The sequence below is a fragment of the Pristiophorus japonicus genome, chromosome 11, assembly GCF_044704955.1.
Source record: "Pristiophorus japonicus isolate sPriJap1 chromosome 11, sPriJap1.hap1, whole genome shotgun sequence".
In the NCBI taxonomy this organism is placed as follows: Eukaryota; Metazoa; Chordata; class Chondrichthyes; family Pristiophoridae; genus Pristiophorus; species Pristiophorus japonicus.
In genome coordinates this window covers 129,150,633-129,177,966 of record NC_091987.1, presented here as the reverse complement: position 1 = coordinate 129,177,966, position 27,334 = coordinate 129,150,633, and the positions used below count along the sequence as shown (strand labels likewise).

The following is a 27,334-nucleotide window of genomic DNA, read 5'->3' as shown; positions in this document are numbered from 1 at the left end:
ATGCCTCCAATAATGTTTTGCTTAATGTTTAAGATAATTGCCTTAGCAAATGAAGAACCTGGGACACTCGACTGAGAAGTTTTGAAAAGTACCAGGGGACAATTTTCGGACAGACTGAGGAATATAACTACAGATAGATACCAGCCATTCTTATTTTTCTTGTTGCAGAAGTCTTTTAACCCTCTCACTAGTTTTTTTTACACAGGTGACATTAGAATAATGGGTATCCCTCCTTTGTGTGATTTTATTGATTAAAAGCAATTGACATAATTGGGCTGCATTATATTTTTTAAATAGCTAAAATTATTTCCTTTATCAAGTAACACAATTAATTTTTTAATTGGCTTGATATAAAATATCCTATTTACCTCTACCCTGTTGTGTATCTGTAAAGCATGCACTCCCATGTTCCGCCACCACGGAGCTCATCCCCTGAAGTCCCAAGGGATCCCAGCATCCCTTGAAGTCCCAAGGGATCCTAGTATCCCTTGGGAGCACTGTATATAAGCTGGCCCCTAAGGCCTGTTCCTCACTCTGAAGTGTCTTATTAAAGACTGAGGTCACTGTTACTTTAACCTCCCTGTGTGCAGCCTCATCTGTGTTAGGAACACAATAACTGGCGACGAGAAAACAAATCCAACGCAAAGATGCAGCAAACTGGGCATCCTGGAGAAATTCTCGGAGGGTGAGGACTGGGAAACCTATGTCGAAGGGCTAGACCAGTACTTTGTAGCCAACGAGCTGGACGGAGAAGGAAGCGCTGCAAAAAGGAGAGCGGTCTTCCTCACAGTCTGCGGGGCACCAACCTACAGCCTCATGAAGAATCTTCTGGCTCCAGTGAAACCCACAGATAAGTCGTATGAGAGCTGTGTACACTGGTTCGGGAGCATCTTAACCCGAGGGAGAGCGTGCTGATGGCGAGGTATCGGTTCTACACGTGCCAGGAAGTGGCGGGCTACGTCACCGAGCTAAGGCGACTTGCAGGACAATGTGAGTTTGATGGCTACCTGGAACAAATGCTCAGAGACTTTTTTGTACTGGGCATTGGCCACGAGACCATCCTACGAAAACTTTTGACTGTAGAGACACCGACCCTCAGTAAGGCCATTGCGATCGCAAAGGCGTTTATGTCCACCAGTGATAACACTAAACAAATCTCTCAGCACACAAGTGCTGGCAACGTTCATAAATTAACTGGAACTGTGTTTGCAAGCAGAAATGTACAGGGCAGAAACCACGAGTCTGCAACTGCCAGCAGGCCTCAAGTGACCCAGATGACTGAGTCCCCAACAAAGGATGAATGCAAGGCAATTCACACCTTGTTGGCATTGTGGAGGCTTCCATTCAGCCACTTCAAAGGGTATGTTTGCAACAGCTGTGGAACAATGGGGCACCTCCAACGAGCTTGCAAACGAGCTGCAAGCTCTGCAAGACCTGCTAACCACCACGTGGCAGAGGAAGATCGGTCCATGGTGGATCAAAGCAATTTCAAGCCTCTGAGAGAGGAGGCAGGCGCTGAAGTACACAGGGTGCACACATTTTCGACGAAATGTCCGCCTATAATGCTAAACGTAAAATTGAATGGCTTACCCGTAGCCACGGAACTGACACTGGTGCTAGCCAATCCATCATGAGTAAAAAGATGTTTGAGAGACTGTGGTGCAGCAAGGCATTCAGACCAGCCCTGAGCTCCATCCACACGAAACTGAGAACGTACACCAAAGAGCTCATCACTGTCCTGGGCAGCGCCATGGTCAAGATCACCTACGAGGGCACGGTGCACGAACTGCCACTCTGGATTGTCCCGAGCGATGGCCCCACACTGCTTGGAAGGAGCTGGCTGGGCAAAATCCGCTGGAACTGGGATGACATCCGAGCGCTATCGCATGTCGATGAGGCCTCATGTACCCAGGTTCTTAACAAATTTCCTTCCCTCTTTGAGCCAGGCATTGGAAACTTTTCCGGGGCGAAGGTGCGGATCCACTTGGTCCCAGAGACATGACCCATTTACCACAAGGCGCGAGCAGTACCTCACACGATGAGGGAGAGAGTGGAAAGCTGGACAGGCTGCAACGTGAGGGCATCATCTCCCCAGTGGAATTCAGCGAGTGGGCCAGCCCGATTGTTCCAGTACTCAAAAGTGATGGCAAGGTCAGGATTTGCGGCGATTATAAAATAACTATTAATCGTTTCTCGCTACAGGACCAATACCCGCTACCTAAGGCAGACGACCTATTTGTGACGCTGGCAGGAGGCAAGAAGCTCAACCTGACTTCGGCCTACATGACGCAGGAGCTGGAGGAGTCTTCGAAGGGCCTCACCTGCATCAACACGCAAAAGGGACTGTTCATCTACAATAGATGCCCGTTTGGAATTCGGTCGGCTGCAGCGATCTTCCAGAGAAACATGGAGAGCCTACTCAAGTCGGTACCACACACGGTGGTCTTTCAGGACGACATATTGGTCACGGATCGGGACACCGCCGAGCACCTTCAAAACCTGGAGGAGGTCCTCCAGCGACTGGATCGCGAAGGGCTGCGGCTGAAGAGGTCGAAATGCGTCTTCATGGCAACAGAAGTGGAGTTTTTGGGGAGAAAGATCGCAGCGGACGGTATTCGGCCCACAGACACCAAGACAGAGGCTATCAGGAACGCGCCCAGGCCACAGAACGTCACAGAGCTGCGGTCGTTCCTGGGACTCCTCAACTATTTTGGTAACTTCCTACCGGGGTTAAGCACCCTTTTAGAGCCGCTACATGTGTTATTGCGCAAAGGTGAGAACTGGGTATGGGAAAAAAAAACAAGTAATTGCTTTTGAGAAAGCCAGAAACATTTTATGCTCCAACAAGCTGCTTGTATTGTATAATCCGTGTAAAAGACTTGTGCTAGCATGTGACGTGTCGTCGTACGGAGTCGGGTGTGTATTACAACAAGCTAACGTTGCGGGAAAGTTGCAACCTATCGCCTATGCTTCCAGGAGCTTGTCTAAGGCCGAGAGGGCCTACAGCATGATTGCGAAAGAGGCATTAGCGTGTGTGTTCAGGGTAAAGAAAATGCATCAGTACCCGTTTGGCCTCAAATTTGAGCTGGAAACCGATCACAAGCCCCTCACATCCCTGTTCACTGAAAGCAAGGGGATAAATACTAATGCCTCAGCCCGCATAGAAAGGTGGGCACTCGCGCTATCAGCGTATAACTATACCATCCGCCACAGGCCGGGCACTGAGAACTGTGCGGATGCTCTCAGTCGACTACAATTGCCCAACACGGGGGTGGAAATGGCGCAGCCTGCAAACTTGTTGATGGTGGCGCAGCCCGCAAACTTGTTGATGGTGGCGCAGCCCGCAGACTTGTTGATGGTCATGGAAGCGTTTGAAAATGATAAATCACCTGTCACGGCCCACCAGATTAGGACTTGGACCAGCCAAGATCCTCTGCTGTCCCTAGTAAAAAACTGTGTACTGCATGGGAGTTGGGCCAGCATCCGTTGATATGCAAGAGCCAATCAAGCCGTTCCAGCAGCAAAAGGATGAGCTGTCCATTCAGGCAGACTGCCTGTTGTGGGGTAACCGCGTAGTGCTACCAAAAAAGGGTAGGGAGACGTTCATCTCGGATCTCCACAGCACACACCCGGGTATAGTAATGATGAAAGCGATAGCCAGATCCCACGTGTGGTGGCCCGGTATCGACTCTGGCTTAGAGTCCTGTGTACGGCAATGCAGCGTATGTGCTCAGTTGAGCAACGCGTCCAGAGAGGCACCACTAAGATTGTGGTCCTGGCCCTCCAGACCATGGTCGAGGGTCCATGTCAACTATGTGGGCCCGTTTCTCGGTAAAATGATCTTGGTGGTGGTGGATGCTTTTTCAAAATGGATTGAGTCTGAAATAATGTCGGGAAGCACCGCCACCATTGAAAGCCTGAGGGCCATGTTTGCCATCCACGGCCTGCCTGACATACTGGACAGTGACAACCGGTGCTGAATTTAAAGAATTCAAGACCCGCAATGGGATCAAACATGTCACCTCGACCCCGTTTAAACCAGCCTCCAATGGGCAGGCAGAGCGGGCAGTACAAACAATCAAACAGAGCCTTAAACGAGTCACAGAAGGCTCACTCCAAACCCACCTGTCCTGAGTACTGCTCAGCTACCGCACGAGACCCCACTCGCTCACGGGTGCCCTGGCTGAGCTACTCATGAAAAGAACACTTAAAACCAGACTCTCGTTGGTTCACCCCAACCTGCATGATCAGGTAGAGAGCAGGCGACAGCAACAAAATGTAAACGATGATCGCACCACTGTGTCATGGGAAATTAATCTGAATGACCGTGTGTATGTGCTAAACTATGGACATGGTCCCAAGGGGATCACCGGCATGGTGATAGCTAAAGAAGGGATTAAGGTGTTTGTAGTCAAACTAGACAATGGACAAATTTGCAGAAAGCACCTGGACCAAATGAGGCTGCGGTTCACAGACTGCCCTGAACAACCCACAGCAGACACCATCTTTTTCGAGCCCACAACACACACCTAAAGGATCAACGACACCACGCTGAACCAGGAAATCAAACCCATCACGCCCAACAGCCCAGCAAGGCCAGGCTCACCTAGCAGCCCTGCAGGGCCAACAACACGCCAGCCCAGCGAGGGCACAGCCAACACACCAGAACAGACATTTGTACCGAGGCAGTCCACCAGGGAAAGAAAGGCTCCCGACCGCCTCACCTTGTAAATAGTTTTCACTTTGACTTTGGGTGGGGAGTGATGTTGTGTATCTGTAAAGCATGCACTCCCATGTTCCGCCACCAGGGAGCGCATTCCCTGAAGTCCCAAGGGATCCCAGCGTCCCTTGGGAGCACTGTAAAAAAGCCGGCCCCTAAGGCCTGTTCCTCACTCTGGAGTGTCTTATTAAAGACTGAGGTCACTGTTACTTTAACCTCCCTGTGTGCAGCCTCATCTGTGTTAGGAACACAATATACCCTCTATATATTATTTGTATTTTATACTGTTTACTTTCTCTATTTTATATAGCCTGTATGATATCTAGATGTTTTGAATTGCTCTATATGTACTATATATTTTTATATAGCATCTTTATAGTATATATTTTAGATATATACAATATATTTTTTTTTAAATATATTATATACAATATATATATATATATATAGTACTTTATTTCAGTATTTTTATGCCCTCTGTATAATATCTATAATATGCTCTCTATATAATGTCTCATGTTATATTGCTGCTTTACATTCTATCTATATTTGCATACCTTCTATATATTGTCTATATTTTTATGCTTTCTGTATACTATCTTTATTTTTATATATGCTCTTTATATACCATGTATAATTTCATGCCTCCTATATATTTGCACTTTTTCATAATTGTTGAACCATTATTTGCTTTCACAGAATCTTGGTGTCTATTGGTGAACCATTTGGGGTGAGTGGTACTTTTTCAAAACTATTTTGTGTGCAGAACTCTTGATTAAAGCTTCTTAAATATTTTGTGCTATATTGTGTCCAAATTAATTTCTTAAAATGTAAAATATCTGGAATGTCTTTAAATGCCTAGAACTCTCTGCAAATCAAAACTAATATTGAGCTAGGCGCTTACTATAGAATTATTTGATTGCTCAATTCACACAATTAGCTGATGTAATTTCTGTATCCCTGATGATTATGATTTGACTTTAGTTATTTCAGTAAAGATATTAACACAAGATTTTCAAGTCAGACATCTAGTGCATTAATGACCTAGTATACATCTAACAGTATTGGAATCCCACTCTGCAGGTCAAGTCAACAAACCTGAAAGCTCAACAATGTCCATTCATGATTTGACAGTTTCTATTTTAGCTCATGACAATAATCAGGCAGTGTAACTGGAATTCTCATGGCAGTACTCAATTCCTTACACAAGTCTCCGTAAGTGTCACTACAAAGCTTGTCAGCTCCCCAATGGCTGAGTGGTAATGGAGTGTGTAACACACACATAAATAAAGCTGATCCTATCCAGTATAACCAGGAATGCGCCAATAAATTGCCCTTGTGTATCCCATCTAAATGCAGCTTACAGTAACAGGTCTAGGTATACAACTAATGGGGTATGATGGAGGAGATGGAGAATTGGTCAGAGAATTGTTTCTTGTATGTAAATTGAGAATAGAAGCAAAGTAGTAATATTGTGTGAAAAGGGGAACACACGCATTCTTATCCCCCCAAGCTGGACTGTGATCTGTCTGGTAATTGTCACCACACTGATGGTCATTGTTTCAGTCACCAGAAAAATTCCAGAAGATCAATCAGTTGGTGAGCAGCAGTGATCGGCACTTGAAGCGGGCTGGAGACACGGGGAGCGTGCCAAAACCACTGAAGAGGCTTCGCTTCGATATGGATGGACAAGATGAGGCAGACGGCAGGTAAACAATGAGGATGGCTGTGCTTCTCCGTAATGTATCTGATCGCAAATCAGCAAAGAAAGAAATCAGGCTTTCACTTTGTTTCAAGAATAGAATTATTTCACAGATTGTAGCACAAGAGCTTTACCCACATGATTTAATTTATTAAGATATTTACTCATTTGGATTTAATTTACTTTTGTTTCTGCCTTTTAGCAAGCACTTGTCTGGGGAATCCAAACTCCTGCAGCAGAAGATTGCTGAAATGAGTAAGTGCTTTCAATTCACTTCCAATACCCTCTTCAGTATCTTGTGGTTGTGATTTTTCATATCCTATGGTTGTCAAGCACCCAAATTAACCAGCTGTGATGAGGAGGAGTTCTGTAAGTTCTCGGCCTGCTCCAGCGAGAGAGGAATGACTTGCTGAGGCAGGCCATCTAACCTCAGAGGTAGAAACCCCAAATCAAATTATTTTCCATAGCAATAGTATTTACATCACAGTTATAGGGAGATAGTTTGGAGTTATATGAAACCAGATGTGAATAGACCCAGCAGAATATGAAAGGCATTTAGGAGTTCATTGGTTTTATATTCTGCAGAAAGAACAAGCATGTCCAAGCCATAAACTGGAAACAAAAATGGTTTTCACAGCCATGTTAAGGTTGACCCAGCCAGAAAACTTTCCAAGGTGAAATAGTAAGACAATTGGGCTTTTTAAAATTAAGACCACAGGAAGGATGGGTACTGGTAGGCCTTCTATTTTGTGGCTTTTGGCCCATTATAGAAACATAGAAAATAGGTACAGGAGTAGGCCATTCAGCCCTTCGAGCCTGCACCGCCATTCAATATGATCATGGCTGATCATGCAACTTCAGTACCCCATTCCTGCTTTCCCTCCATACCCCTTGATGTCAAAGTGAAATCAAAGATGGATCATCTCACTAATTGCAGTAATTCAGATTGTAAAGCAGGGAACTGGGTAGCAGTCTTACAGCTAAAATAAGCATAGGGTAGCTATTTCAACTGTGCGTTGTTGGCTGCTGGTCAGCACATTCACTTATTATATAAGTGCAAACACTGTCAATGCTTTACTGTGGAGCATCTTTTGACAGATGGATTTTTACAAGGCACAATGACCAATTGTTTTTAAATCTACAAATAATATTGGGTCATCAAATTTGTTCCCAAGATCATGGAACCCTATTGGAGATGTCAGAGTCCTCGCTGCATGAATTGTTACAGTATTGAACAGGCACGACTGTTGTACTCAAGATATTGCAGAGTATGTTTTTGTGGGTAGTCATCTAGTCCTTGGAAATGAGTGTGGTTGGGAGGAGGAAAGTTCCATGATTGAGGTTGTCCTGCATGGGCTGTAGATGGAGCAGTCTACGTAGGAGGAAAGGCCTTTTATTTGTTCAAGCTGTGTTCTTAATTTAATCATTTATGTGAAAGTTTTAATATCCACAGTGTTTCATTTTTTGGGGTTCAAACTAGATCTGTTTCCTTGCTGACCACAATCTAACCTATTGGCTTTGATTGCCGTCTTCACTCTTCACACCATTATTCAGTGAACATTTGGCGCACAATAAAGCAGGTGTGGTACACCTGGCTTGGTACTAAAGGTGATAGGCATCAAGGTGAATCTATGCAATATATACCTTCAGCTCCCACATCATGCGATAGCATTAATATCTATTTGGCAACATATTACCTGTAGTATGCTTTATATTGCAATCTATTTTCAACACGAGTTTATAATAGGCAAATTAAAAATATATAATTACTAAAAATAAGAGACTAGATATAAAAAGAATACAGCATAAACTAGATATAGTGATTGCCATTTGTAGTGATCAGTCACTAGGGGAAGGAAAGTAAAGGGAATCTGGTTGGGACACATTGCACAGCAGTGCTAATTTTCACAGTCATGGAATTGCCGGGCAGTAGAAGCCTCATTGATTGATCAGAGCCATTCAGTTCGGTTGTACTCATCACATTGCTGAAGAACAATGGCCTCAGTTTAGAATGTTCATCTGCAGCAATTAGTCTCTGAAGGGATCAGAAGGCTGACTCAGCACTACCCAGACTCTACTGGTACCATAAACAGTTCAGCAGTAAACGGCTGTTCAATCAGTTGCTTAGTCCGAGTGTATTGCTAATAGCATCAAACTATTTTAATGTATTTTTGTAAGAGTACAGTAGTGTAATGGTCATATTAATGAGCCTTTTATATTCATTCCTGGGATGTGGGTGTCGCTGACAAGACCAACATTTATTGCCCAGCCCTACTTGACCTTGAGAAGATGGTGGTGAGCCACCATCTTGAACCACTGCAGTCCACGTGGTGAAGTAAGTCCCACAGTGCTGTTAGGTAGGGAGTTCCAGGCTTTTGACCCAGCGACTATGAAAGAGCGTCAATATGTTTCCAAGTGTGTGTAACTTGGAGGGGAACTTGCAGGTGATGGTGTTCCTGTGCGCCTACTGCCCTTGCCCTTCTCGGTGGTAGAGGTCGTGGGTTTGGAAGGTGCTACCGAAGAAGCCTTGTAGATGGCACACATTGCAGCCACCGTGCGTCAGTGGTGAAGGGAGTGAGTGTTTAAGATGGTGGGTGGGCTGCCAATCAAGCGAGCTGCTTTGTCCTGGATGGTGTCGAGCTTCTTGTATTGTTAGAGCTGCACTCATCCAGGACTTGTAAATGGTGAAAAGGCTTTGGAGAGTCAGGAGATGAGACACTTGCCGCAGCATACCCAGCCTCTGACCTGCTCTTGTAGCCTCAGTATTTATGTGGTTGGTCCAGTTAAGTTTCTGGTCAATGGTGACCCCCAGGATGTTGATGGTGGGGATTCGGCGATGATAGTGTCGTTGAATGTCAAGGAGTGGTGTTTAGACTCTCGCTTGTTGGAGATAGTCATTGCCTGGCAGTTGTGTGGTGCGAATATTACTTGTCACTTATCAGGCCAAGCCTGAATGTTGTCCAGGTTTTGTTGCATGCTGGCATGGACTGCTTCATTATCTGAAGAGTTGCGAATGGAGCTGAACACTGTGCAGTCATCAGTGAACATCCCCACTTCTGACCTTTATGCTGGAGGGAAGGTCTCTGATGAAGTAGCTGAAGATGGTTGTGCCGAAGACACTGCCCTGAAGAACTCCAGCAGCGATGTCCTGGGGCTGTGATGATTGACCTCAAACAACCACAACCATTTTCCTTTGTGCTAGGTATGACTCCAGCCAGTGGAGAGTTTCCCCCCTGATTCCCATTGACTTCAATCTTACTAGGGCTCCTTGATGCCACATTCAGTCACATGCTGCCTTGATGTCAAGGGCAGTTACTCTCTCCTCCCCTCTGGAATTCCCTTTGGTCTATGTTAGAAGCAAGGCTGTAGTGTGGTCTGGAGCTGAGTGGTCCTGGCAGAACCCAAACTGAGCATCGGTGAGCAGGTTATTGGTGAGTAAGTGCTGCTTGATAGGACTGTTGACGACACCTTCCATCACTTTGCTGATGATTGAGAGTAGACTTATGGGGCGGTAATTAGCCGGATTAGATTTGTCCTGCTTTTGTGGACAGGTCATACCTGGGCACTTTTCCACATTGTCAGGTAGATGCCAATGTTGTAACTGTAATAGAACAGCTCGGTTAGAGGCATGGCTAATTCTGGAGGAGGTGAGTTCAAATCCTGTCATGGCAGTTCTAGAATTTAAATTCAGTTTTAACAAATCTGAAAAATAAAAAGCTGGTACCAACAGAAGTGACCATGAATAGAAACATAGAAACATAGAAAATAGGTGCAGGAGCAGGCCATTCAGCCCTTCTAGCCTGCACCGCCATTCAACGAGTTCATGGCTGAACATGAAACTTCAGTACCCACTTCCTGCTTTCACGCCATACCCCTTGATCCCCCGAGTAGTAAGGACTTCATCTAACTCCCTTTTGAATATATTTAGTGAATTGGCCTCAACTACTTCCTGTGGTAGAGAATTCCACAGGTTCACCACTCTCTGGGTGAAGAAGTTTCTCCTTATCTCGGTCCTAAATGGCTTACCCCTTATCCTTAGACTGTGACCCCTGGTTCTGGACTTCCCCAACATTGGGAACATTCTTCCTGCATCCAACCTGTCCAAACCCGTCAGAATTTTAAACGTTTCTATGAGGTCCCCTCTCACTCTTCTGAACTCCAGTGAATACAAGCCCAGTTGATTCAGTCTTTCTTGATAGGTCAGTCCCACCATCCCGGGAATCAGTCTGGTGAATCTTCGCTGCACTCCCTCAACAGCAAGTATGTCCTTCCTCAAGTTAGGAGACCAAAACTGTACACAATACTCCAGGTGTGGCCTCACCAAGGCCCTGTACAACTGTAGCAACACCTCCCTGCCCCTGTACTCAAATCCCCTCGCTATGAAGGCCAACATGCCATTTGCTTTCTTAACCGCCTGCTGTACCTGCATGCCAACCTTCAATGACTGATGTACCATGACACCCAGATCTCGTTGCACCTTCCCTTTTCCTAATCTGTCACCATTCAGATAATAGTCTGTCTCTCTGTTTTTACCACCAAAGTGGATAACCTCACATTTATCCACATTATACTTCATCTGCCACGCATTTGCCCACTCACCTAACCTATCCAAGTCACTCTGTAGCCTCATAGCATCCTCCTCGCAGCTCACACTGCCACCCAACTTAGTGTCATCCGCAAATTTGGAGATACTACATTTAATCCCCTCGTCTAAATCATTAATGTACAATGTAAACAGCTGGGGCCCCAGCACAGAACCCTGCGGTACCCCACTAGTCACTGCCTGCCATTCCGAAAAGTACCCATTTACTCCTACTCTTTGCTTCCTGTCTGACAACCAGTTCTCAATCCACGTCAGCACACTACCCCCAATCCCATGTGCTTTAACTTTGCACATTAATCTCCTGTGTGGGACCTTGTCAAAAGCCTTCTGAAAGTCCAAATATACCACATCAACTGGTACTCCTTTGTCCACTTTATTGGAAACATCCTCAAAAAATTCCAGAAGATTTGTCAAGCATGATCTCCCTTTTACAAATCCATGCTGACTTGGACCTATCATGTCACCATTTTCCAAATGCGCTGCTATGACATCCTTAATAATTGATTCCATCATTTTACCCACTACTGAGGTCAGGCTGACCGGTCTATAATTCCCTGCTTTCTCTCTCCCTCCTTTTTTAAAAAGTGGGGTTACATTGGCTACCCTCCACTCGATAGGAACTGATCCAGAGTCAATGGAATGTTGGAAAATGACTGTCAATGCATCCGCTATTTCCAAGGCCACCTCCTTAAGTACTCTGGGATGCAGTCCATCAGGCCCTGGGGATTTATCGGCCTTCAATCCCATCAATTTCCCCAACACAATTTCCCGACTAATAAAGATTTCCCTCAGTTCCTCCTCCTTAATAGACCCTCTGACCACTTTTATATCCGGAAGGTTGTTTGTGTCCTCCTTAGTGAATACTGAACCAAAGTACTTGTTCAATTGGTCTGCCATTTCTTTGTTCCCCGTTATGACTTCCCCTGATTCTGACTGCAGGGGACCTACGTTTGTCTTTACTAACCTCTTTCTCTTTACATACCTATAGAAACTTTTGCAATCCGCCTTAATGTTCCCTGCAAGCTTCTTCTCGTACTCCATTTTCCCTACCCTAATCAAACCCTTTGTCCTCCTCTGCTGAGTTCTAAATTTCTCCCAGTCCCCAGGTTCGCTGCTATTTCTGGCCAATTTGTATGCCACTTCCTTGGCTTTAATACTATCCCTGATTTCCCTAGATAGCCACGGTTGAGCCACCTTCCCTTTTTTATTTTTACGCCAGACAGGAATGTACAATTGTTGTAATTCATCCATGCGTTCTCTAAATGTCTGCCATTGCCCATCCACAGTCAACCCCTTAAGTATCATTAGCCAATCTATCTTAGCCAATTCATGCCTCATACCTTCAAAGTTACCCTTCTTTAAGTTCTGGACCATGGTCTCTGAATTAACTGTTTCATTCTCCATCCTAATGCAGAATTCCACCATATTATGGTCACTCTTCCCCAAGGGGCCTCGCACAATGAGATTGCTAATTAATCCTCTCTCATTACACAACACCCAGTCTAAGATGGCCTCCCCCCTAGTTGGTTCCTCGACATATTGGTCTAGAAAACCATCCCTTATGCATTCCAGGAAATCCTCCTCCACCGTATTGCTTCCAGTTTGGCTAGCCCAATCTATGTGCATATTAAAGTCACCCATTATAACTGCTGCACCTTTATTGCATGCACTCCTAATTTCCTGTTTGATGCCCTCCCCAACATCACTACTACTGTTTGGAGGTCTGTACACAACTCCCACTAACGATTTTTGCCCTTTAGTGTTCTGCAGCTCTACCCATATAGATTCCACATCATCCAAGCTAATGTCTTTCCTAACTATTGCATTAATCTCCTCTTTAACCAGCAATGCTACCCCACCTCCTTTTCCTTTTATTCTATCCTTCCTGAATGTTGAATACCCCTGGATGTTGAGTTCCCAGCCCTGATCATCCTGGAGCCACGTCTCCGTAATCCCAATCACATCATATTTGTTAACATCTATTTGCACAATTAATTCATCCACCTTATTGCGGATACTCCTTGCATTAAGACACAAAGCCTTCAGGCTTGCTTTTTTAACACCCTTTGTCCTTTTAGAATTTTGCTGTACAGTGGCCCTTTTTGTTCTTTGCCTTGGGTTTCTCTGCCCTCCACTTTTCCTCATCTCCTTTCTGTCTTTTGCTTTTGCCTCCTTTTTGTCTCCCTCTGTCTCCCTGTATAGGTTCCCAACCCCCTGCAATATTAGTTTAACTCCTCCCCAACAGCACTAGCAAACACTCCCCCTAGGACATTGGTTCCGGACCTGCCCAGGTGCAGACCGTCCGGTTTGTACTGGTCCCACCTCCCCCAGAACCGGTTCCAATGCCCCAAGAATTTGAATCCCTCCCTGCTGCACCACTGCTCAAGCCATGTATTCATCTGCGCTATCCTGCGATTCCTACTCTGACTAGCACGTGGCACTGGTAGCAATCCCGAGATTACTACTTTTGAGGTCCTACTTTTTAATTTAGCTCCTAGCTCCTTAAATTCTTTTCGTAGGACCTCATCCCTTTTTTTACCTATGTCGTTGGTACCAATGTGCACCACGACAACTGGCTGTTCTCCCTCCCATTTCAGAATGTCCTGCACCCGCTCCGAGACATCCTTGACCCTTGCACCAGGGAGGCAACATACCATCCTGGAGTCTCGGTTGCGTCCGCAGAAACGCCTATCTATTCCCCTCACCATCGAATCCCCTATCACTATCGCGCTCCCACTCTTTTTCCTGCCCTCCTTTGCAGCAGAGCCACCTACGGTGCCATGAACTTGGCTGCTGCTGCCCTCCCCTGATGAGTCATCCTCCCCAACAGTACTCAAAGCAGTGTATCTGTTTTGCAGGGGGATGACCACAGGGGACTCCTGCACTATCTTTCTTGCACTGCTCTTCCTGTTGGTCTTCCATTCCCTATCTGGCTGTGGACCCTTCTCCTGCGGTAAGACCAACTCACTACACGTGATACTCACGTCATTCTCAGCATCGTGGATGCTCCAGAGTGAATCCACCTTCAGCTCCAATTCCGCAACGCGGACCGTCAAGAGCTCGAGGCGGATACACTTCCCACACACGTAGTCGTCAGGGACACCGGAAGTGTCCCCGAGTTCCCACATGGTACAGGAGGAGCATATCACATGACCGAGCTCTCCTGCCATGTCTTAACCTTAGATACCCTTAAATTGGTAATAACAATGTTATAGTTCACTTACTGATATAAAAAATAAAAGAAAAGCTACTCACCAATCACCAGCCAATCACTTACCCCATTGGCTGTGACGTCACTTTTTGATTACTTTCTACTTCTATTTTGCTTTCTCTCCCGCTGTAGCTGCACCAGTATGCTTTTGACAGGTCGCTCCCCTCTCACCAACTGCCGCTGGCTCTCGATCTCCCGCTGGGCTTTTGACAGGTCGCTCCCCTCTCACCAACTGCCGCTGGCTCTCGATCTCCCGCTGGGCTTTTGACAGGTCGCTCCCCTCTCACCAACTGCCGCTGGCTCTCGATCTCCCGCTGGGCTTTTGACAGGTCGCTCCCCTCTCACCAACTGCCGCTGGCTCTCGATCTCCCGCTGGGCTTTTGACAGGTCGCTCCCCTCTCACCAACTGCCGCTGGCTCTCGATCTCCCGCTGGGCTTTTGACAGGTCGCTCCCCTCTCACCAACTGCCGCTGGCTCTCGATCTCCCGCTGGGCTTTTGACAGGTCGCTCCCCTCTCACCAACTGCCGCTGGCTCTCGATCTCCCGCTGGGCTTTTGACAGGTCGCTCCCCTCTCACCAACTGCCGCTGGCTCTCGATCTCCCGCTGGGCTTTTGACAGGTCGCTCCCCTCTCACCAACTGCCGCTGGCTCTCGATCTCCCGCTGGGCTTTTGACAGGTCGCTCCCCTCTCACCAACTGCCGCTGGCTCTCGATCTCCCGCTGGGCTTTTGACAGGTCGCTCCCCTCTCACCAACTGCCGCTGGTGGATTGTGGTTTAAAAACTCAACTGGCCTCTAGGAAAGGAAACTTGCTGTCCTTGCCCGGCCTGCCCTATATGTGACTCCAGTTCCACACCAACGTGGTTGACAAAAAGAAGCAAATATCTTTCAGCAATGGGGAACTGCTGGCAAAGCAATCAGTACAACTGCATGGCAAATGTGCAGAATAGTTACATATAATCTACAGCATAGAAACAGACCATTCAGCCCAACCAGCCAGTGTTTATTCTCCCCACGGGCCTCCTCCCACTCTAATTATCGCTTTCCACCTTGCCATCGTATCCCTCTATTCCCTTCTCCTTTATGTATGTATAAAGCCTCCCCTTAAATGTATTAACCACTCCATGTGGCAGCGAATTCCACATTTTCACCACTCTGAACAAATACAGAATTTAAGATGAATTTCTTCACAGTTAGTGGTTCTCTTATATTTATGACCCCTTGTTCTGGACTCCCCACAAGTGGAAACAGTTTCTCCACATCTGGAGAAAAGTGTCCCAATCTGCACAATCTGTCCTGATAATTGCATTCTCTCAATTCTGGTGCCATCCTTGTAAATCTTTACTGCACTTTCTCCAGTGCTTCATTGTCCTTTTTGTAGTATGAAGACCAGAACTGCGCAGAGTATGCTAAGTGTGATCAAACCAAGGTTCTATCTAAATATAAAACCTCCCTAATTTTGTATTCTGTTCCTCTAGAAATGAACCCAGAACATTGTTTGCACTCTTTTATTGCCGTATCAACATCTGTTGCTAACTTTAGTGATTTATGTAACAGTATCCCAGATTTCTTTAATGTACCCCATTTAGTTTCTGACCTTCCAAGGAATAAGTGGCCTCCTTATTCTTCCTACCAAAGTGAACACTATAAGAGTTACTAAATGCCTCGTCCCCCGTGACACGGTTCTTTGATGTCAGGATTTATAAGAACAAAATTACACATGGCACAGGGTTTTTGGCTCAACCAAGGTTCATTTTCCAACAGTCTATCAACTCGGGATCAGTTCCTATGGACTGGAGGGTAGCTAATGTAACGCCACTTTTTAAAAAAGAAGGGAGAGAGAAAACAGGTAATTATAGACCGGTTAGCCTAACTTCAGTAGTGGGAAAAATGTTGGAATCAATTATTAAAGATGAAATAACAGCGCAGTTGCAAAACAGTGACAGGATCGGTCCAAGTCAGCATAGATTTATGAAAGGGAAATCATGTTTGACAAATGTTCTAGAATTTTTTGAGGATGTAACTAGTAGAGTGGACAAGGGAGAGAGAACCAGTGGATGTGGTGTATTTGGACTTTCAAAAGGCTTTTGACAAGGTTCCGTACAAGAGATTGGTGTGCAAATTTAAAGCACATGGTATTGGGGATAATGTACTGATGTGGATAGAGAACTGGTTGGCAGACAGGAAGCAGAGAGTCGGGATAAACGGGTCCTTTTCAGAATGGCAGGCAGTGACTAGTGGGGTGCTGCAGGGTTCAGTGCTGGGACCCCAGCTATTTACAATATACATTAATGATTTGGATGAAGGAATTGAGTGTAATATCTCCCAAGTTTGCAGATGACACTAAACTGGGTAGCGGTGTGAGTTGTGAGGAGTATGCTAAGAGGCTGCAGAGTGACTTGAACAGGTTAGGTGAATGGGCAAATGCATGGCAGATGCCGTATAATGTGGACAAATGTGAGGTTATCCACTTTGGGGGCAAAAACACGAAAGCAGAATATTATCTGAATGGCGGCAGATTAGGAAAAGTGGAGGTGCAACGAGACCATGTACCTGGGTGTCATGGTACATCAGTCATTGAAAGTTGGCATGCAAATACAGCAGGTGGTGAAGAAGGCAAATGGTATGTTGGCCTTCATAGCGAGGGGATTTGAGTATAGGAACAGGGAGGTCTTACTGCAATTGTACAGGGCCTTGGTGAGGCCTCACCTGGAATATTGTGTTCAGTTTTGGTCTCCTAATCTGAGGAAGGATGTTCTTGCTATTGAGGGAGTGCCGCAAAGGTTCACCAGACTGATTCCCGGGATGGCTGGACTGACACCTGAGGAGAGACTGGATCGACTTGGCCTTTATTCACTGGAGTTTAGAAAGATGAGAGGGGATCTCATAGAAATATATAAAATTCTGACAGGCCTGGACAGGTTAGATGCAGGAAGAATGTTTCCGATGTTTGGGAAGTCCAGAATCAGGGGATAGGATAAGGAGTAGGCCATTTAGGACTGAGATGAGGAGAAACTTCTTCACTCAGAGAGTTGTTAACCTGTGGAATTCCCTACCGCAGAGAGTTGTTGATGCCAGTTCATTGGATATATTCAAGAGGGAGTTAGATATGGCCCTTACGGCTAAAGAGGTCAAGAGGTATGGAGAGAAAGCAGGAAAGGGAGGGGTACTGAGGGAATGATCAGCCATGATCTTATTGAATGGTGGTGCAGGCTCAAAGAGCCGAATGACCTACTCCTGCACCTATTTTCTATGTTTTTATGTGGGACTAACAAACCCAGAACACAAACGCCTATGAAAAGGTTATTTTGAATTGGCACAACTTGACAAAGTTAAACTCGTACACAATTTGACTGCTACATATAAAGTTACCCAAACACAAAACCCTTCTATGATTTTGGCTGGAACAAAACATACAATCACCAATTCCTCGGCTGTCTTCTGAGGTTGACTGTAGGCCCTTTCCTTGGTTGCAGCTTGTGTCCCGAAGACTGTCTGGCTTCTGTTGCTGTTCCTGTACTGCTTCTGTACTGCTGAGCCCTTTGCCTTTGAAAATGGGTCGTCTTTATACCAAAAACCAACTTGCAATCTTGGAACAGATTTAACACGATGGCCGCATCAAATGTGAGCTCTTGATGGCTAATTGTTCCTCATCTAGAGTCATTGTCCGTGATTACCTTGGCCCCCGCCTGTCTGTAGGGTGAGGTCCTTTACAAAGTAACCTTCCCAAGGTGACTTAATTGTTGGTTTCTAGTAGCATTCATATCCAAATGGCTCAGGATCCGGTCCATTATCTAAGCCTATCCTGATACCAGCCTTTCTGTACCCACAGTCCAGGGTATGCTTTTTTAAGTAATGTAACCACTTAAGGTAAATGAATATATGAATGTTCCTGTATCTTTTCAGACAGGAAACCATTGAAGGTGTGAAAGGGAATTAAGGGGTATGGGGAGCGGGCGGGTAAGTGGAGCTGAGTCCACGGCCAGATCAGCCATGATCTTTTTGAATGGCAGAGCAGGCTCGAGGGGCTAGATGGCCTACTCCTGTTCCTAATTCTTATGTTCTTATGATCTTATGTCTCTCTTCTGCTGCCATTGTCTGGTGATTTAGGGCGATGGCAGATATCCTGTATCATAGTCCTTCATGATGTCTGATGGTTTGGCTACAATGTAAGAATTAACCCTTTCCTGCCCAGCTCTTTTTGCAAGCTGTGATGCAGCTCAGAATTTTTATATTCAATAGTCCAATTTTTACCGTTGTGGGGGAGGAACGGATCCTACATCTCTCCCTTTAATATCTCTTACATTAGAGCTATTACTCCCGTTCATTCTCCTGCCATGATGATTGCATTGTCGGCCCCAATCAAATCTCACATTCCTTTTACACAGTCTAACATTTGATTTCATAATCCCCAACTCCCCTTTATACATTTTTTCCTCCTTTTCCCAGTTTGCCCTTCGGTTCATTTTATACGACAACCTGAACAGATACAACACCATAATTAATTGCACAATTATCAATACATGTGAGGCAATTCGAATCCAGGGAGGGGTTTCAATATTAAACCCAATGTCCCACCAAGGTGGGGTGGTCATTCCCCTGATCTCCTCTCGCGTTTTTCTGGTTTTCTGCTGGAGAGTGTAGTAATGTTTTTGGGAGCACGCCACATCCTTTACCAGTTTTGTCAGATGCTCAGGTAATGGCGAAATATCATACCCAAAATGTGATACATAATCTTGGAGGTTTGGTAAAATACCGCTCACTGTGAGATTTACTGAGGTGTGATTTGAAATAGGGATAATCCTTTCCTGTGCTACTTGAACCTCTATCAGGGGTTTAAAACAAAAGGTTGAGTCATGAACTGTACACCAGGTATCATTGTGTACGCTATACTGATTGCACTGGTGGTGACATAGTAGGTTCCATTGCCCTCATAAGCAACCTAGGGTGGGATGTGGTTCTGAGCCATCACCTCCATAGTACAGTTGATCGGTTGTGTGCTTTCAGATTCAAATCCACATACCGGTCGGTGATGTGGACACAATACTAAGGGCCCAAGTTTCCACATGATTTGCGCCTGATTTTTAGGAGCAACTGGTGGAGAACGGATTATCTTAGAAATCGCAATTCTCCACATTTTTTTTTCTGCAGTTCTAGTCAGGTAGAACAGTTCTACTTTGGAACAGAATTTTTTCTTCAAAAGGGGGCGTGTCCGGCCACTGACGCCTGATTTGAAAGTTTCCACAATGAAAACGTACTCCAAACTAAAGTAGAATGGAGCAAGTGAAGATTTTTGTGGAACTGAAAAAACCTGTTCTACACATTAAAAAATCAGGCGCAGATTACAAATTAGGCGTCCAGAGCGAGGTGGGGGGGGGAAGGGAAGTCATTAAATTCTATAATAAATCCTTATTTATACTTATACAAATATTATACAAATAAATCCAACCTGAATAAACATTTATAAGCAAAGAAAAGATTAAATAAACCATCTTCCTACCTGTGTGAAAGTGCTTCAGCCAGGGAGAATTCTGCAGCCGTTCGTTGCCGCTGAGCGGGAGGGGGGGGGAGAAAGCCGTTCGTGCCGCTGAGCGGGAGGGGGGGGGGGGAGAGAAAGCCGTTCGTGCCGCTGAGCGGGAGGGGGGGGAGGAGAAAGCGGTTTGTTGTTGTGGAGGGGAGGGAGGGGAAGGAGACAGCGGGTTGTTGTTGTGGACTCATAATGCTAACTCATAATGCACATCATGGTACAACACTTTCCCAGTTGGAATCAGCACCAACCCATTCCTAGGTCCGGGTGTCATTATGGGGCACTTAACCTCTATATCCCGTGTCTTTGAGACTGATGGTAGGGGCTTCCTTTTATGTGCTACTAGCTCGGTAGCATTGATATGTTTGGAGGATCTGGGACCACACACAAATCGAAACTCTGAGTCCAGTCTATTGCCATTTAAAAGCGATGGACACCCCCTTCTGGCATTTACATTCCAATCCTCCCACACACACACAAACCCCTTGTTCCTCCTTCCAGCACTTTTCCCAACACAATTTCACTCCCCCCTTTGTCCCCACAATCCATCTGTATGAGTCGTTTCCCAATCCGTGGATTCATTACCCTTTGCCTTCCGTAGCCACTACCACCATCCCAGCATTCCAGGCAGACTCGCCTTCCCTCGTTCACCAGAACCTTTTTGGTGGTGATATTTAATTTGGGGCAGGGCACCGATGCTTCACCGAATTTGTAACCAGTGTGATTGGAATATTTAGTGGAATTTGACCCCAACCAACCCGGCCACTTTTCCTGATGGAAGTCTGTAGCTATCATGTCAGTGCCCCATGTTATACCCCCCTATGTTACAGTGGGCCCGGCTCCTACCATACACCCGTAAGTAAGCGACATCTTGATGTTGCCTCTCTCCATCTGTCCTGATCTGATCAGGATCACCAACAGGCTCAGCCACAGAACGCATTTCATCCTGCGTTATCCGTTCGTTTCGCCTCTTCAAGTAAAGTAAAAGAAAAGAAGAATAGCACTGCTCCGAGTCTTTCCTCCACAGGTCAAACTTAGGTTATATACATATTATACATGCTGTAATTGCTACAATCACCATATCCCCTTTTCCTTTCTACCAGGTTGGGGCTTCTTGCGGCTCGGGGTTGGTGTGCGAGGAGGCGTCCAAGGCACCCTAGGTTGGGGTGTCCGACTCCTTCTTACTGCTCCGCTCTCTGGGTTTTCTTCTTCATCCCACAATATGGGAGGAAAACTTACATTGGTCAAACTCATGATCGTTCCCTGGATTCTGGTTTGTTTTATTCCTCTCTCCCTGGATCATAGAGTTTGCACTGATTAATATGGAACCATTTTGTCTGTTTTGGCAACCACACTGCGTAAACCATAGGGCTTGCCTTGTCCACTATACTGTACGACCCCATATACAGTGGTTCGAATGCCCTTACCCGGGCATAATTTCTCACTATGACCTGGTCCCCTACCTTCCACTCCTGCACTTTCTGTGGCTCTAACAGCATTCCATTCTTCTGGTGCTGGCTTCCCATGTTATTCACGGCTTCCCATTGCACTTTCCTCAAGGTCTCATACAGGTCTTTTACGAACCTGTCCCTGTTGACCTCCCACATTTGAGCTTCGGTCAGGACCGGTACCAACACATGAGTCGGGGTCCACATCGTCCTTCTGGTCATCAGCTCATACAGAGAGTGCCTTGTGTTTTGGAGACGCTGGCCCTGATATTCATAAGAACTAGAGGCAGGACCTCATCCCATTTCTTTGAATCTTACCCTATCTCCTTCTTAAGCCTTCCCTTTATGGTCCGGTTCATCCTTTCCACTATACCCGATGATTGGGGGGTTGTGGACCACATACCATTTCCCCTGTATCCCTAAAAGTTTCAGGCTGGTCTGCATGACTTGTCCCGTGAAATGGCTCCCCTGATCTGATTCCATTATCTGGGGCAGTCCCCATCGGGAGAACACGTCCCTGATTAGGATCTTAGCTGTGTTGAATGCAGTGGCTGATCGCCAAGGGAAGGCCTCAACCCACTTGGAGAAAACGTCCACCAACACCAGACAATATTTGTTGCCTACCTTTGTGGTGGGCAGCAGCCCGATAAAGTCTATTTGTATAGATCGCCATGGTCCCTCTACCCTCCTAACGTATCCCAACTTTCTACAGTGGGGGTCTGGATTATTCGCAGCGCACACTAGGCAATTACTGCAATATTCCTTCATCTCTTCCCTGATATGAAGCCACCAACCCACCTCCTCCACTTTCTTCCAGGTAGTTTCCGGCCCTGGATGTCCAGTTCCCGGACCCCCATGAGCTAGCTGCATAAACTCCTGGTACTGTGTGGGCACGATCCACCTTTCCCCTTTAAACAGCATCCCCTCTTTGACCACTATATCTGCTGCTCCAAAAGGACCCTCATTTGGTTCCCCTTCTACCCTTTTCTTAATCACGGTTTTTAACACTGCATCTTGTTCTTGAATCTGTTCGGTCTGGGGGCAACTTCAACCCCACTGGGCCCTCCATATCCCTTATGGCTGCGATCTGTCCAGATTGGTACCGGTCCCAAAGTATTCCCTCTCTGGCCCCCTTTTTTGCCAACTCGTCAGCCTTCTGGTTACCTTTCTATTTCGGCTCGGTTTTGAGTGCACCTTTACTTTCTGAATGCAATACTCCCCTTTATTGCCCGTAATGCCCAGGATTGTTTTTAGCAGCGGGGCCATTACCAGCAGTTTCCTGTCGGCAGACTTGAACCCTGGTCTAGCCCATATTGCCAGATATTCAGTGCAAGAATTGCACGTGAACATCAAGTCTGAGCATATGGTGTAGGGGGCTGGGAATTCCTCAGGGTGCATGACCACACAAGCTACAACCACCAACTCAGCCTGTTGTACGCTCAGTGTGCTGGGGAGTTTGATGGTTTTTCTATTCCAGCCCCTGGGTCATAAATTCCACACCCTGTCCTACCTTCTCCGTCTGTTAGCGAGCTGGACCCAGCCACATATATCTCTCTCCCTGTCGGATGTTCCCAGCCCGGAATCCCACATCTACATCCCATACCCCTTCTACCGAGCATACATGATCCATCCCTGGATAAATCATATTCAGGGCCAGCTTAGGTTCCGTCAATCTTTCCACCCTTAGGTTCATCTGGGAGAGTAGCAATGTCCAGCAGGCAAGGCGATTGCTACTCACTATCCCATCTTTTATCCTCCCGTCCAATAACATCTGTGTCGGTGTGAGACAGGTCAGTAAATAATTGGAAACATTTTACGGCCCAATAGCTCGCCAAAAGGTGTCTTTCGCAATTTGAGTAACCCCTCGCTACATCTGTCAGGACTCGGGAGGCATAAGGCACCTGTCATGCTGTTCTTGGAGCGACACTGCACTCAAACTATCCCCAGTCGTTGCTACCTCCAGATAAAAGTCCTCATTCCCATTTATTGCTTCCAGGCGGGAGCAGTATGTAAATCTTCCTTTAGGCAGGTAAATGCCTCCTTACAACTCTCATCCCATTCCCATCCTACTCCTTTCCTAAGGAGTCTAAGCAAAGGGGCTGCCTTTAATAAAATCCCTGCAATACCCAGTCATACCCAAAAAAAGATCTTACCCCAGTTACACTCTTTGGAGCAGGTAGTTCCTGTACTGCCTTCCTCTTTGCCTTGTCTATAGCCCTTTCCCCTGCCCTAATCGTCAGTCCTAAGAATTTCACCTCCTCCAGTCCAATTTGGGCTTTCTTGGGGTTTGCCTTAAATCCTGCCTTCCCTAACAACTTTAGTAGTTCGTCAGTAGTGGCCCGTGGTCCTCTGCACTTTGAGAATAATAGTAGGTCGACCACGTACTGGATCAACTGGCTAGGCTGACTAAAATTTTTTAAATCATCAGCCATACACTGATGGAAAATCGAGGGACTGTTATGAAACCCTTGCGGGAGGCACGTCCACATATACTGTTGCTCCTTGAATGTAAGGGCAAATTTAGACTGATCCTCCGTCTTACTAGGATAGACCAGAACCTGTTAGCTATGTCCAGTACAGTGAAACATCATTGTCTCCACAGGGATATTCCCTATTAGATCGGTTACTGCTGCTATCTTGGGCACGCATGCTGGAATACCTTTATTAAGAATCCGATAGTCCACTGTGGCTCTCCATGACTGATCGGCTTCTTAACTGGCCACATGGGTCGCTATCGGTCTCAGTACCCCTTGTTCCACCAGGGAGTTCAGTGCAGTTTCCAAGTCCTTCACTGTCTCCCGGGGAAAACGATACTGTTTCTGAGGTCACAAAATTGGGTCCCCGTGTATCTAACCCCGTTACCCTACCACAGTCATGTCGGTGAGTGGCGAGATTATTCTTCACACATGCCCGATACTTTTCCGAGATGCTACGGACCAATTGTTCCAGGTCATAGCTTCCCTTCGATTTCATAGTACAGGCGCTACCTTTCACCTTTTCTGCCTTGGGGATAACTAAAACTTCCTCAAGTTTATCCGAACCAACTGCCCCCCATAGACAGTGGTTCCTCATATCCACTATCACATAGTGGGCCAGCATAAAATCAGCTCCGAGGACCCCCGCGCTGGGCTGATCCCATTGCATCAGTACACATTCCCACTTGGTGACAAGGGCTCCTAACCCTATAGACAAAGGTTTTGATACTGCCGCAGCCTGCTCGTTCCCTGTGAAACCCACTAACTTAAATGGGACCCTGCTCGACCATGGAGAAGTAGTGGGGTTTGGTGAGTGAACCACTGTACTGGAAGCTCGGGTGTCCACTAGATACTTTCCCCAAGTGGTCTCTAACTTGATTTTTACACAAGGTCTGCCCCACTCATCATAGGTGAGCAGCACAGATATTCGGGCTGGGCGTGTCCTAATCATGAGGGAAGTAGGGGCGCACTGGGCTTTTCGCTGCATACGGCAGCATCCAGCTTTCCCTGATCCTTGCCCATAACCTGCCGTAATGCAGCCACTCGAAGTTCCAACGGGTCTTCTACCCTCTCTCTCCGCCTCTACTACCCGTGGTTTTGACCTAGAGGGTTCCCTATGTCCTGGTCTTTACTTTCTTGGGAATTTGCACTTCTTGCCCCAGTGTCCCGTTCTCTCACAGCTAAAGCACGCCTGGGATCTGATCAATTACCCGCCTCCTGCTTCCATTCTTTTCTACCATCCATGTTTCCCTTCATCTCATGCACTTTTCCTTTTTGTCTATTATCTACCCCCCCCCTCCCCCGGCCATCACACTCGGGTCGGATTTAAAAGCCAGAGTCAGTTTCCTTAACATGCCTGGCTCTGTATTATTAACATCCTCGGGGTCAAACCATGATTCCGCCCTAGCCCTGTTGGCCACTAGAGCCCTTAACCAATGATTCCTGGGAGCCCCTAACAACTGTGCTCGGGCTAGATTTCCCCCCGTCGCCTTCAGATACACGGGCCATAACCTGTCTGCAAATGCATCCGGAGCCTCGCCAGCCAGCTGTCTGGTCTGCTCAACCTGCAAGAACCTGCCTTTGCTATGTCCCAGTGCCATTAAAATTTCATCCTTTACCCCATCTAGAGTACCCCCTCCTAATTTAGTGGCTGCTGACAAACCCTGGTACAGCTTATCATCTAGGGAGAACAGTATCATCTTTCTCAATTCATTGTCGTCACAATTATTGATCCCCTATTTGCTCTACATTGGCAAAATAAACAGAGGCATCCCCTTCATTCTTCAGTTTCGGCACACTGGCCAGCATTTCCTACAACTGGAGGGATGTATATGGGAGCACATAATCACCCTGCAATGGTCCCTGACCACCGCCTTGTGGGGATGGACCAAACTTTTGCTGTCGCCGGGGACACATTGGTCCCGGTGCTTCGGGAGCCGGCTGACCCTGACCATCATCAAGCTCCTTTTCCTCCTCCTCCTTCCCAGTTTACCCACATTCCCCTAGTGCCATGCGACAAGCCATACCCCTGGCCCCGGATAATGCTAGGGTCAACTAACGGATTTTTTCATTACAGGGCCTGTGATCAGCCTCTTCATGAACCCTGTTTTTGGCTACCCCGTATGCCACCTTTATATCTTTTAACTGACCCTCAGCCTCATCAGCGCTCTCTGAGTTCCTAGTTTCTGACCTTCCAAGGAATAAGTGGCCTCCTTATTCTTCCTACCAAAATGAACCACTATAAGGGTTACAAAGTGCCTAGTCCCTCGTTACATGGTTCTTTCACGTCAGGATTTATAAGAACAAAATTACACATGGCACAGGGTTTTTGGCTCAACCAAGATTCATTCATTTTATTGAACATAAACACACAACTATCTCCCTAGTATAAATCACTACTATCTATGTGGGACTAACACACCCAAAACACAAACCCTACGAAAAGGTCATTTGCATTGGCATAACTTGACCAAGTTATACTCGTTCACAATTTGACTGTTACATATAGTTACCCAGACACAAAACCCTTCTATGATTTGGCTGGAACAAAATATTCCTCGGCTGTCTTCTGAGGTTGACTGTAGGCCCTTTCCTCGGTTGCAGCTTGTGTCCCGAAGACTGTCTGGCTTCTGTTGCTGTTCCTGTACTGCTTCTGTACTGCTGAGCCCTTTGCCTTTGAAAATGGGTCGTCTTTATACCAAAAACCAACTTGCAATCTTGGAACAACGGATGGGAAACTGAAAGCTTTCCGATCAGATCTGGAGTCAGGCAAGGCTGTCCTCTCTCGTCTGTCTTGTTTGTGTGTTGTATCGAGCCCTTTGCCGAGTCCATCAGGAAGGATGCGGGCATTAGAGGGGTGACGATCCCAGGCAGCGGAGGCGCTCAGGTCACGATCTCCCTGTACGTGGACGACGTGGCCATCTTTTGCTCGGATCCGCAGTCGGTCCGCAGATTGCTCACAATCTGCGACCAGTTTGAACTGGCCTCGGGCGCGAAGGTCAATCGCAGCAAAAGCAAGGCCATGTTCTTCGGCAACTGGGCCGACCGATCCTTTATTCCCTTCACCGTGAAACCAGATTACCTGAAGGTGTTGGGAATATGGTTCGGAGCGGAAGGGGCGTGTGCCAAAAACTTGGAAGAGCGTATCGCCAAAGTGAAGAAAAAACTGGGATGGTGGAAGCTGTGCTTCCTCTCCATGGCAGGAAAGAACCTGGTCATCAGGAGTGAGGTGCTCTTGGGGTTGCTGCACGTGGCACAGGTCTGGCCCATCCCTCGCTCCTGTGCCGTGGCAGTCACCCGAGCCGTCTTCCACTTTGTCTGGAGGTCCAAAATGGAACGTGTCCACAGAGACACAATGCACAAATCTCTGGACAGTGGTGGAAAGGATGTTCCGAACGTGGCCCTCATCCTGAGGGCCACCTTTGTGTGCAGCTGCATCAAGCTGTGCACAGACCCCCGGTACGCAAACACCAAGTGTCACTACGTGCTGAGGTTCTATCGGTCCCTGGCGTTGCGAAGGATGGGCCTGGCCATGCTGCCTCGAAACGGCCCCACCAGTTGGACCATGCCTGTCCACCTGTCCTTTGTGGAAAAGTTTTTCACAAAAAACCCCTTTGACCACAAGGCCATAAAACAGTGGTCAGCACGTA

At 46.6% G+C, this 27,334-nt stretch overlaps 1 protein-coding gene across 8 annotated transcripts in view; it reads left to right on the top strand.

The window, feature by feature from the left end:
* rb1 (retinoblastoma 1) overlaps positions 1–27,334 on the top strand; it is a 456,612-nt gene that overhangs the window by 416,870 nt on the left and 12,408 nt on the right. For all 8 annotated transcript variants that reach the window (XM_070894055.1, XM_070894054.1, XM_070894053.1 and 5 more), the window contains 3 exons: positions 5,420–5,450; positions 6,287–6,429; positions 6,625–6,677. In XM_070894055.1, the coding sequence (XP_070750156.1) occupies positions 5,420–5,450; positions 6,287–6,429; positions 6,625–6,677 (227 nt within the window). The remainder of the gene's footprint in view (positions 1–5,419; positions 5,451–6,286; positions 6,430–6,624; positions 6,678–27,334) is intronic.